At 35.5% G+C, this 13,376-nt stretch overlaps 1 protein-coding gene across 1 annotated transcript; it reads left to right on the top strand.

Annotated features, from left to right (window-relative positions):
* Nucleotides 1-2,959: 2,959 nt before the first annotated feature.
* LOC148909570 (neurotrypsin-like) lies at nt 2,960-9,080 on the top strand. Its single transcript, XM_089034190.1, has 5 exons — nt 2,960-3,092; nt 6,142-6,474; nt 7,858-7,931; nt 8,525-8,570; nt 8,824-9,080. The coding sequence occupies exons 1-5, from the start codon at nt 2,960-2,962 to the stop codon at nt 9,078-9,080; spliced, it is 843 nt and encodes a 280-aa protein (XP_088890316.1).
* Nucleotides 9,081-13,376: the final 4,296 nt, after the last annotated feature.

Genomic DNA, 13,376 nt, shown 5'->3' with positions numbered 1-13,376 from the left:
AATGTGGGAATTGTTTAACTTTATTAAAAGTAAGCAACGATAATAATATTTATGCGAACCCCACTATAGAGCTTTCTAAGTAATTTGGATATGGTACCTTGATTCAAAAATTATTTAATCGGAAGTGGGACCTGACCCGGAGTCTGCCCCTATGCAAATTATTAGTAATATATATATTTAGGCACTGCCTAAAAGCGGAGCTCCCGATACGGAAGTCACAGGGAGAACAATTTGAATGAAACTGAAAGTTAAAAATAAGATAGGGGAAAAAATCTTCAATTATTTTTTATTCGAGATGAAGATAATTTCTCCCATAATAAAAACCATGCAGTAAAATCGAATCGAAATGCACTACATTGCTTTTTTTCCCCGCGAGTATATACTCTCCCACTTAGGAATTTTGTACACAACTCACCACCACCCCCAGGGGCTAGTTTTGCTCTTGGAATATATTTCGACAAATTTTCCCAAAAAAAACGACATTTTTAGGCTTTGAATCTCTTTTACTTAAAAAAAACGAAAGATAACTACAGATAATCCAATGCGATATCAAGTTTAGTGAAATTTACCTCGGATGTCTTTCATTGAAATTGAAATCAAGACCAAAAAACAGACTTGAAAACTGGTTAAGGGTGAGCAAAATATAAGCTTACTTTAATAATTACGTCTTTTACAGAACGAGACGTTTTACATTCAGTTAAACTTGACAAGAACAACTGAGACAAAATAGAAAATAAAGGCAATGCAAAATGACGAATTTCTTTGTCAGTAAATTGGCGTTTGTAAATGTTTTTGAATATTTTTTACGGCTTTTTAAAGTGAAAGTCTAGGTCTTTCTACAACAACATCTCTCAACAACACAAATTTAAGCTCATTTTTATAATCAGACTTGCTCGAATAGCTTAATAAACAGTTGAATATTTGGTGTAAATTTATATTTCATTCAATACTTAAATAAATTATCTGTAGAAATAAAATTATTAAATGAAAGTCTTCGTTGTTTTGAAGATGGGACCCCGCGATAGGAGGCGAATCTTTCTTGAACGAAAAACATACGATAGTTGGTTAAAGACAACGTTTTACAACGTTAACCGAATTGCTAAAGATTTACAAAGCTAAATAAAGGACGAATATTTGTTGTAATATGCTCTTCATGTTATATTTACTCCAACATTAAAATAAATTAAGATTATCTACAGAAATATTAAAAGTTTTGAGGGAAAGTCTTTGATTTGTCGATTCGTCGAGAAAAAATTAAATGCTTGTCAAAAAATAATAAACAATTGTATGCTAAACCACACACCTGAATTCTTGGAGAACACTTCTTAATCCATCTTTGAATACATGAAAGTTTTTTTAATTGTCTTTGGTCTATAACTTGCCCTAAAGCGATTTTTTTCTGTGCATTTGAGAGTCGCCTTAGCTAGTAGTTTTGCTTCAAATTCCTTTGTCTTTCACGCACATTTTCTCTTTGATAATTCGTGAAGTTTTTACTCAAATTCCTTTGTATTTCACGTTCATTTTCTCTTTGTTCATCCGTCAAGTTTTGCCTCATAATCCTTTTTCTTTCACGATCATGTTCTCCTTGTTTATAATCGAAGTCCCGCCTGGATTTGCGTACTCTATCTCTCTCTCTGCTTGCCGCTTTTCCGTGGTGAGTCCTTCGTCTTTGCCTTCCTTTTTCACGCCACCAGAGTTTTTCCTCTTTCGAAAAAACTCTTTTACTTCTGGCCTTTCTTTTTTGGCTTTCTTTCGACATATCGATTTCGGAAAGGGGTTCCATCGTAAATAGAGTAAATATAAATATAAGCTTGAATAAAAAATTGTGTTGTTATCTTTCGGCATTTCTATACGTGTGTAGTGTGTAAGACGTTTTTTTACAAAAGTTTAATAGCCGGATTTATCTTTATGTGTACCCGGATGTTGCAACGCGTCGACATTCCCGCCAAAAGAAAATCTAACCAGCCAATCGGAATGCTTGTGTACACGCCCGGACGGACGGACGGACGGACGCCGTACGGACGGAAGTGACGTCAGCCAAGCCATGAAAAATCAACTCGATAGTTTACCATTTTTTCTTAGGTATGGTGCTCCGCGCGGGAGCTCCGCTACTAAGACTGGACTACTAAAGTCAGAAATAAAGTTTGTAAATAAAAAAGTATAGTAAAAAAGTAATAAAAAATATAAAAAAGTAATAAAAAAATAACTAATAAAATTATGAGATAAGGAACATTTTATTGCGGATTTTTAGTAATCGATTACTTCTATTGCAAATGCAAAATATTATTTTTAAATCGTTATTTGTTTTTCTTTTTAGGTAAGATATCCAACAAAAATTGGAGCAAATTTTCTCTTTGAAAATGTATTTTCAAATACTCCACAAAAGGAGTATGAATAGCTTTATTTGCTGGGAAAAAAAATAATTAAGGTCTTAGTTTGTGATAGATATTTTCTTTTGGAAAGAGAGTAAGTATGGTTCGATATGTGAGATGACCCGTGCCCTTACTTTGATTAGCCCAGAGGCCTTTTGAGAGTATCGATACACTTTGAAGTTTTTTTTCCTATGCAATTTGCGTTTTTTTATTCTCTTATATTTTACTCTGACGCCGTCAACATGATTCAAGTTAACCGCAATGGTCAAAAGGGAAAAGTATGCCATTAAGGCTTTGAATGAATGGTGCCAAAGGTTGAATGTCGACAGCTCGGATATTGGTGGTTTGGACAAGGAAAAGCTTTTTTTTTTTTTTTTTTTTTTTTGCATTGTTCTTTCGGTACTGATTTCATGGATTCCAGGAATTTCCTTTTGTTTATGTTTTCCTCTTGAGCAATTTCCCAATTGTATTGTTTGGTTATATTTTTAACCTCAAGAAAATGAATTTATGCTCAATTTGATAGCAATTTTTGAAGAAACATAAAAAATGAACAAAAACTTTGAGAAAAAATTGATGTCGGCGGCATTATGCAAGTCTACCACAGTGGAGAATGGGGGACGGTGTGCGATGATAGCTTCGATATGAGGGATGCTATAGTCGCTTGTAGACAACTTGGTTTCACCAAAGTTGTCGGATATTGGTACCTTGGAAAAGGAACCGGTAAAGTATGGCTGACAAGCATGGCATGTTCCGGCACAGAGAATTCCCTTGGGAGTTGTTCTAGTAGTGGATGGGGCAGTTGGTGCAGCAGTCACACTGAAGACGTTGGGGTTGTGTGTTCTGACTTTTTATAAACCACTCCATTATGAGATCGTAATTCTGCACAGTTAAGAATGTTGGTTAGATTTCTCTAAATTATTTACACAGTCAAACATTATAAAAATTATATTTTCACACTACTTGCCCACCAATCTTCAGTTAAAACGGACATCGTGTATTCAACTTATAGAAGTAGTTTTGTGCTAACTGCGCATCTCAGCGACCAAAATAAACTAGATAAGACTAGTTTTTTAGATCACTTTAGTTTTTAGCTGGACATATGTTTTTAGATCACAATATAAAAAGTACATGCTTGGAAATTAAATGGTTAATAAATTATGTTCATGAAATCGCTTAATAAACCCGAAGACTGTGTATTTTTGTTATGAACTTTAAGAGAATGGATGTTTGATTAAATTCGATTCCATTTTTCAAGACAAGACAAGACGAGACAAGGCAAGACAAAGTAACAGGAAATCGAAGTAAATTACAAACATTTTCTGTTTAATTACATGCGTTAAAAAAATCCTAAATTATGATAATTATTATTAAATGTGTGTACATTCACCAAAGAACTCAAACGACCTTTTTTATTAACAACTTTATTGGCAATATACAATCAACAAGAGAAAACGATTATAAAAATGGAAAACCAGAAAAAAACAAGGCTGTAGAAAACCAAAGGGGAGATGCGAACGGGACGTGAGCACCCATGCGAGGCCACTCCCCTTAAAATTAAAAAGAAATAAAAGAACATTACAAAGCTTATTGGTTCATTCTACTTAAGTTCTATGACAGGAACATTCTCTTATAGCGGACCAGGTACATAAAAGGCATGAGAAAAATAGTAATTGGATACGAAGTTCTTAAATGAGGAAACATTGGTTAAAATACATGAAGGAGCTACTCTGCATATAGTATTCCAAAGTTTAACAATACGAGTAAAGTAGGAGCCTGAAAAGAAGAAGTTTTACGAGTTTGTATTTCCAGCATGAGACTAGGGTTATTGCAGTTTCTAGATCGTCCGTGTGGTATAAAGTCAACAAAAGCATTGACATTAACACAGAAACAAACTTACGAACAATTATAAAAACAGATTAGGCCCTTAATTTCACGGTCATAACATAATGGTACGAACTTAAAAGCTATTAAACGTTCCTTGTATGTGGAATCACTCATTTTTTCCTTTAAAATCCATCTAGTAGCTCGGCGCTACACACGCTTAATTTTTGCCTTGAAAGAAATGTGGTAAGAAGACCAGACGACACTGGCATAACAAAGTTGCGATTTAACTAGGGATAAATAGTGTACGACGAACATTAACTTTAGGAAAAAAGGAGCAAGTCCTTTTCAACAGACGCAGGAGCTTGTTAGCTTTAGCCACCATGCTGTGGATATGTGAATTCCAAGCGAGTGTATTAGTGACGGTTACACCAAGATCTTTCTCGTCCTTTAATTTACGCAGATCAGTGGGGCCAGGTTTAGAGTTAAAGAGAAGAGGCAGTGTCTTCCGAGTTATCGTTAGCACTTTACATTTGGATTCATTAAATTTAAGATTGTTATTGCACTCCAAATGTCCAGACAGCGTCGCCTTCAGTTTTGAAACTATTGTAAGCTTTGGTATCATCAGCGTATAAGGCATTTATACCAGCAGGTACAATGTCTGGCAGTTCGTTAATGAATAAAACAAAGAGCATAAGGCTCAATATGCTTCACTCAGGCACACTATCCTATCGCCCGTAATTAGTTGGAATTAAAAAGACTTGTAGAAATACATGACTTCCTTGGTGCTGAAGAGAGCAGACTTGAAACATCCTCTTCAAATTTGGCGCCAGCCCATTGGCTTCTGTCAGTCAAACTCACGAAAACAACCGAATGAAATCCGAGCGAGCCGAACCTAATGCGAGTACTTGTGATCTGTATAGACTGAATTTCATAAGGCACCTAGTTGACCGAGAGTTTGAGCAAGAAATCACAGAGGTTCAGCTATAATAGTAAACCATAGCGTTTGTGAAAAAGTGATGAAACTACATAGAGAAACTTCGCGAAAATTGTTATGACGCAGCCGTTTGAGCATAACCTGGTAGACCACGAGAAAGAGGAGCTACGAGTCACAGTGTACAGATCGGTTTACGATGAATTCGTTTGATCGGTCAAGACGGTGGTTTATTTTCAGCTTAAGTACCATGTATATATGATTTGCTCACTTAGCATATGACCAAACCACGACAAATTATAGGTTTTATTGTTAAACGACAAGGTGAATTAAGGCGAGAACAATATCAAAGACTATGACATTGCACAACATTTTCTGACGCCAATTTAAGTTTGGTAGAACCTTTGAGGTATTTATCATTCTATTTTGGGCACAATAGAAAATTTTATATATTGATGTTTGATTTGAATTTCCTCGCTATTCTTTCCCTAATCTATTTAGGATAAATCACAAGTTTTGCTTTGGTATCAATTCCGCGCTAGGTTTGCATTCGGTTGTTATCGTGAGTTTGATTAGCGGAAGCACAAACCCGTGTTTTGGGCTGGCAACATATTTGTCGAGGTCGCGTAATTATGAAAGGCGCTGTAATATCTGGTTCTTGATCAGTACTAGGACAACTAGGCATCACGTTTATTACGAAATGCTACAACTTTCCGTATGAAGAAATTCCCAAGATCGTAAGCGAGTTGGTTATGATCTACATAGTCAGGAAATGCCAGTTGTTGTTCATTTACGAAATCAGTGTAAAATGATTTTCCTTAAATTTCATTTTGTGCAGCTATTTTTAGCATCCTTTAACAGTTTTAAGTCCTATAGTAGTCTAATACTCCTCCATTTCATTTGTGCTTTGCGTCTCAATATTTTATAAAAAATATAAAAGTATGAAAATGTCTATTTAGTAATATATTTACACAATACATTAAAGTTTTTGTTGTTGTTGTTGTTGTTTGAAAGAAAAGAACTTAGATTCAGCTTTCGGCGGCATTATCCAAGTCTATCACAGTGGAGAATGGGGGACAGTGTGTGATGATGACTTTGACATGAGGGATGCCAAGGTCGCTTGTAGGCAACTTGGTTTCACCAAAGCTGTCGGATATTGGTACCTTGGAAGAGGGACGGGTAAAATATGGCTGGATAACATGGCATGTACAGGTACAGAAAGCTCACTTCAGAGCTGTTCTCATCCTGGATGGGGAGTCCATGACTGCAGCAGTAACGAAGATGTTGGTGTTGTGTGCTTAGACTTTTTAAACCACTGTGAAATCATATATAAAAGTGTGATTACGAGTGAGTCAATCACTAGTTACCTGTTTATTTACTGCCACAGTCATATGTACCTCCTTCAAACAACCAAGCTTGAAGCATTAAATAATATAATCATCTATATATCACTACCGTTACATGCAAGCTTTCCTTTTTTCGCATTACGTTAATCCATAGGTTACGCTTACGTAGGAGATTGTCGCCCGGTACAAATAGGAGAACATACCAATAAATTACGTCGACAAATGACGCGCGTTCTTGAAATCCCTTTTTTCTTTCAAATTATACCCATGTTTTTGAAAAATTGGAACGACCAAAGATCTGTTTATGAATTGAATAATGCAGTCTAGCCGGGCACGCTTCATGTCCTTTGACTGTAAACCCTTGGTCATCTAGATGCCAAAATCATGTTGTGGACTCCCTCGGCTACGCCTCGTGAATCCACAACATTTTGACGGCTGCATGACGAAATTCGTGTTAAATAGGAGGACATACCACGGAAAAGTTTCCCATATGGTGAGCACAGCTTCAAAATCAAGTTTCTGTACCTTAGTAACGTCAATTGTTAATTTATTCTGAGTAAAGTAAACGGTCTTATATAATTTCTTGAATATTCCCAATGATATAAGCAAACAATAGACCTCTTCGGCTTGGGGTAATGTTTTCTCATTTCAGACCACGTGTCATTCCCTTGAGAATAAGATTCTTTGTTTGAGCTGTATCCATATTCATGTGTCTTCTCATGTGCAACCGAGTGCAAACCTTAAACAAAGAAATGATACTCTAGGGAATGACATGTGGTCTGAAATGGGAAAACATTAAGTCAGAGCCGAAGAGGGCTATTGGTCTAAAAATTCTAAAAATTCGTTTTCAAAGTTAAGAACTCGATTTCGAGATAATTGACGAAATGTGAAATCAAGAATATAACAATTTCGATGCAGGGAAACCTCCGATTTCAAGCATAATTGTAAAGTTTGGTTCATTTGTAGTAAGTTTTTGAAAAATCATGTTCAATCAAACTCTGGAGCTGGAGCTAAAAAGTTTCAAATCAAGTAACCGCGAGCTCTGAAAACTGTGTCGAGTCTCCTTAATTTATTAACACATTATCATTCCATTTTTTTCTTTTTTTCCATGTTATGAAATTTTTAACAGTTATAGAATCATATTTTTATGTATTTTAAATATGAGGATAAGCAATGTGACTTTATCACAACGTTGGCTGTATTATATATATCGTCCTCATTTACCGCTGTAAACAAGACCAATACTTAATGATTTTATAGTAAATAATTGTTTGCAGCTGGGAACTAATGAGATTGCAGGATTTCAGTGATTTCAAAACGGATGTATTCATGCTTAACGTTATTCAATATTAGTTGTTTAGTTAGTTTTTCCTGTTTTTCACAGGAGGTATACAAGTCTACAAAAGTGGTCAATGGGGAACAGTATGTTCTGATTGGTTTGACATGAGGGACACCAAGGTAGCTTGCCTTCAACTCGGCTTTAACAGCGCTGTGGGAAATTGGCGAATGGAATAGGGACTGGAAAAGTATGGCTGGACAACATGGACTGTACTGGTTCGGAGTCATCACTTGGATGCTGCTCAAATCCAGGATGGGGTGCCGTTGACTCTGGGTGCAACACTCACAACTATGATGTTGGCGTGGATGCTTTATTTTATCAGTATTATTAGTAGTTTTTGATATCGGTTCTAAGATCGCGATGACAGATGACAGTTTTAACCATATGAAAGTAATACATCATTATGGCTGATCGTTTTTTCAATTACAAATCAACTTTACACGATTTTCCACTTCTACTTTCCTATAATACATGCTTTTCTGAATAATTTTTCATCGTTTGAAAAAATAGTTATATAACAAATATATAATATATATTAGAGAGTACCCACACTCTCATTGGCTGATTCAATGTCAAAAACTATGCTATATTTCACCGGTAGAGACATGGTTTTTGATTGACAGCCCATGACCAAGTTTCACTCCACAACTCTGAGTAAAACATAAACAAATTTTCATTTTTGACCTGTATTTGTTTTGTTTTCATCCTTTAGCCCCCTAAATTGATGAAAATGGCTGTTAGTAGTAAATACCAACAAGGTAATATCAAAAATGTCAGTCCGTAACTCACAACAGTGAAATAATTACACCAGTTTTGCATAAGAAATAATTAATTACTATTGCTTTATTTTTATTTGACCATTCCTTCCAATTACGTGTATATAAAGTATTAACTATGTCTGTATAAAAATGTCTAAGTACATTGTTTTGAGCCTTAGAAATTTGCTATAGTTCTAAAAACGTTTTTTCGAAAAACTAAAAAGAGATTCAAATGTCGGTGGCATTATTCAAGTCTATCACAGTGGAGAATGGGGAACAGTGTGTGATGATCTCTTTGATATGAGAGATGCGAAGGTCGCTTGTAGGCAACTTGGATTCACCAAAGCTGTCGGATATTGGTACTTTGGAAGAGGGACGGGTAAAATATGGCTGGACGACATGGCATGTACAGGCACAGAAAGCTCACTTCAGAGCTGTTCTCATCCTGGATGGGGAGTCCATAACTGTAACAGTGAGGAAGATGTTGGTGTCGTGTGTTTTACTTATTAATCGTATATAAAAGAATGTGAGAGAAAGAATTTTTAAGATAATTTCATTTTCATGAATGAAATGTTGCGAAACAAGCTTCTAGTAAGAAATAACATCAACAAAGCTCGCCAAATGAATTTTATAGCAACGTCAAGAAATATTGTTCTACACAGTCTCCCACAATAAAATACATTATGATGATTAAATACATTGCTTCAATATGGTTAATGCCGGTTATAATCCTTTTAACATTAAATAAAAGTATACCAAGATGAACAACTTAGTTGTTGGATCTGGGTGGTACAAGTAACGAGTGGCCAACTTGGATGGCACTCTCATGCTCAGACTGTTGTCGTATCCAACTTTACCACAGTGGTCAATGGGGAACAGTGTGTCATACTAGCTTTGATATGAATGATGCCAAGGTTGCATGTCGGCATCTTGGTTATGCCAAATCTGTAGGATATTGGGGGGATGGACGAGGGACGGGCAAAGTATGGCTCACTAGCATGCAATGTACAGGCTCAGAGGCTTCCCTTCAGAGCTGTACTAGTAGTGGATATGGTAATGGTAATTGGTGCGGTCACACAACTGATGTTGGTGTTGTGTGTTCTGTCTTTCCCAAACATCGAATAGTTTTTTCAGTCCTTAGCTAAATCAAGAGTCTAGGCGTTATATTCATCAAAAGCAATTCATTTTAATCTTCTACTCTTTCGCACACAGTTGCATCCGCAATCACGGCTATTTATCGAACTGTGTGCTCAAATATCAAACTCAAATTATTAATTAAACTCTTATAAGCCTGTGAGCCAGACGACAGCTGGAGATTCTAATATTCAACGGTCTTGGCCGGTGAAAAGAAAGTTGTCCATAAGCAGTATTTGGAATATTCAGATCATTAGACATCCAGCAGTAAAGACAACTGTTTTTCAGGGACAGTTCAATTCACGATATAAAAGTCTTAATACATAAATTAAGGTACCAACATCATACGAGTGACTATGGCAGACAGAAAGGTTTCCCCATCCATTGTGAGTACTCTAAGCCTGAACAGTGCATTTTATTAAACACGAATATAATCTTAAAGCTTTTTTTTAATCAAACATCACAAAGCTCTAAAGAAAAAGTGGATGAAAAGTCCCTTGAATTGAAGATAGTTTTAGTGGACTAAAAGACGACATACAATGATTCCTGGCTGCTATATCAATAATTGTATGTGTCGTATTCTTTTGAATTCTCGTTTGGGATTAACACTCGAACTTTTTGACTGATTTTCTTTTAAGATGTTTCCGGTAAAAGTTGGGAGAAAAGAAGTCAAATAAAGGAAATCAGAGCCGGGCCGGGTTCGATGTTCCGCAATTTGTGTTCTTAACGCGTTCAGTGTCACCATTATATCATCATTACCATACTTTTATTATGATGTGATATTGCTAGTGAAAATTGGAATTCAAAGTTCATTGGTTGATTGAATTATTGTTTGTTTCTTTATAACAAGAAGGCCAATATCAAAATCACTGCGGACAAAAGCCTACGTATCGATTTCCGGTGTCGTGAATTCTGGTATTTTACTCAAAAACGCGACCTTTTGGGAAGCTCTTTTGATTATTTTACAATAATAATAGATTGTCGACTCAATTTACCTCCACAAATGAGTTAAGTGATATCTTACCATTTACTGTTAACGGTTTGAAGGAATTGTGGTCTGATTTCGGTGGGGCAAATTTTAATTTTCGAATGCTGACTGGAGACATTTTTAACTAGGCGTTCCTACATTTGAGTCAACCAAGTCGCAAAAAAACTGGGTATAACCTGAATACGCAGTCCCAAATTCGGTTTTACCGCCAGAATATAATTCTGAATTTTCACACCAAGATCGGCTATATTAATTGAGTTTTGCGTGGCACAAACTGCTATTGCTGAACTCAAAGAGAAAATTTTAAACAAAGCTGGAATTCTAGGGGTAATTATTAATTATTAATTTAAGAACTGCTGTAAAACAGCTACTTTTATAGAACAATAGAGTTCAATTCTTGGAGGCAGCTGGCTGCAAAGGAACAAAAAATCCTGGAAGATGTTCCAACTGTCAAGATCATGGGCATAATATTAAGACCCGTACAAACCAATGTAAACTATGTGATTATTGAGTCTGCTGTGGACACCTTGAGAAGGTAGACAATAAGTGAATGCAGAAATGCACATTATAAACAAGTTCAGTTGCAAACAATGTATATAAGTGTTTTGAGTTTGAGTGTTCACCAGAATATACATTAAGGTCATAAATAAATACATGTTATTTTAAGTTCCTTTGCGGCATGTATTGTCTTTTGTTGCCATCACCTCTAACAAATGCAAACACAGCAAAAAAGGAGTCCTCGATCTCAGATTTAGCATATTTATCACCGATGATATTTATACTCCTCTATAGAGCGTTTCTTTGCAATGCAGTATCGAGCAGTGTTGTTTTCGACATAAGCAGAATCACCATAACAATTAAAAATCCTTTCGTCCCACTTGGTTCCTTAGAAATCCCCCTACAATCCGGTTGTCTTTCCCTCTTTATAAAATACTGTTGGTTAATTGACCAAGTCCTGTAGAACATACATCAGGATCAACATTGATAATTTCGATTCGTATCTCAGGATCGTCCTTACGACCAGACCACAGCTTTCTCTTGATAGCACGATGCAGTGAAATATTTTTTTTTCTGTCTTGCAAAGATTCTTGGTTGGGAACAAAATTATTTGCAAGGTAAAAAAAAAAGGGAAGTAATATTCCTCGATGTCATAATCACGCCTCTCGTCCAACTCGTCACCATATCCAACAAAATGAATTTTTAGCAATTTTCTGTCCTTGTCTACTTCTTTCACTTCTACTTCATACAGATTTATGTCTACCTTTGGCTTTCGAAACATTCTCACAGGTTTCTCTTCACTAGATTCAGTGTATTCGTCCATGAAACGGTTCGGAAGACGTGATATCTTTTTCTTCTGTCCGCCATCTTTGAAATCTAGTAAACTGCGCAAGCGCAGTAGTGGTCAAATCATGTCCCGGTCACCAATATCAAATATCATCAAATGTATGCAATGATTTTGATTGAGATATTCTATAATTTGGAATTATTTGCGTCCTCTAAGGACATTCTTTCTCGTGCGATTAATGGATTGTGTTTGAAAAAATTCAATTGCCTATACCTATATAAAAAGAAGCAAAAAAAAAAAAATTTTTTTTAAATAACAAATAAAATGTCGGCGGCATTATCCAAGGCTATCACAGTGGAGAATGGGGGACAGTGTGCGATGATCACTTTGATATGAGGGATGCCAAGGTCGCTTGTAAACAACTTGGATTCACCAAAGCTGTGGGATATTTCGGCTTTGGAAGAGGATCTGGAAAAATATGGCTGACTGACATGGCATGTTCCGGCTCAGAGAATTACCTTAATAATAATAATAATAATAATTACATGTTTTACCAGGGTAAGCTCGTCAGCAAACAGCTGTTATCAAGGAGCGCCCTGGGGGCAACAAAAATTATCAACAAAATAATAAGATAATTAAATATATATATACTGTAAAATACTAAAATGTTAGTAAAAATCAATACAATTCATTAAAACATTTAAAAAATATCTTTGAGATTAGACTTAAATAATAATAAAGAATTAATCTCTTTAAGAGAGCTAGGTAGACTATTGTAAATGATAGCTCCAGAATAATAAAACGTTTTCTTGGCTGATTCAGTCCTAACTTTTGGTATGATAATATTTAAACCATTTTGTCTAGTATTATAGCCATGTGAGACATAATTAAAGTAACCATTAAAAATCTCAGGTGCAATGCCATTTAAGCACTTAAAAATAAAAATAAGCTTATGAATTGAACATCTATTTCGAAGACTCTTCCAGCCCAATTTATCTATCACCTTATCATGGTCTAAGCTACAATCCTTTAAAATTATTCGGCCAGCTTTCGTTTGTAAATGATCTAAAGAGACATTAATAGAAGCAGCCAATTTGATATTCCATGTAAAATCACAATAATCTAATTTTGGTAAAACCATAGTGGTATAGATTTTGTTAGCTGCATACGTAGTGAGACTATTTCTCAATCTACTCAGTAAGCCAAGCTGACTTGAAACTTTCTTTATAAGTCTGTGGACATGTTCTTTAAAGGATAGCGATTGGTCTAGGTATACTCCTAAATACTTATAAAAGCTCTTACGTTCAAGAATATCGTTATCTAAATAAACATCAAAGTTTAAATTAGAGTCAATTTGATTAAGTTTCATATGAGTTCCAAATACCACATATTTGGTTTT

Source organism: Actinia tenebrosa, unplaced genomic scaffold (assembly GCF_029948245.1).
Source record: "Actinia tenebrosa isolate PJP-AT-01 unplaced genomic scaffold, QUT_ActTen_1.0 PGA_scaffold2__45_contigs__length_23673736, whole genome shotgun sequence".
NCBI lineage: Eukaryota > Metazoa > Cnidaria > Anthozoa > Actiniaria > Actiniidae > Actinia > Actinia tenebrosa.
The sequence above is the reverse complement of the archived record's forward strand: the minus strand, read 5'-3'. Positions and strand labels throughout refer to the sequence as shown.

What these genes read in the sequence shown, in the direction of transcription:
- LOC148909570 (XM_089034190.1), top strand. Translation starts at nt 2,960, where the DNA reads ATGCAAGTCTACCACAGTGGAGAATGGGGGACGGTGTGCGATGATAGC. An exon ending in ATATAAAAGTGTGATTACGA is followed by an intron (nt 6,475 to 7,857) that starts GTGAGTCAATCA and finishes TGTTTTTCACAG; the next exon opens with GAGGTATACAAGTCTACAAA. An exon ending in TAGTAGTAAATACCAACAAG is followed by an intron (nt 8,571 to 8,823) that starts GTAATATCAAAA and finishes GCATTATTCAAG; the next exon opens with TCTATCACAGTGGAGAATGG.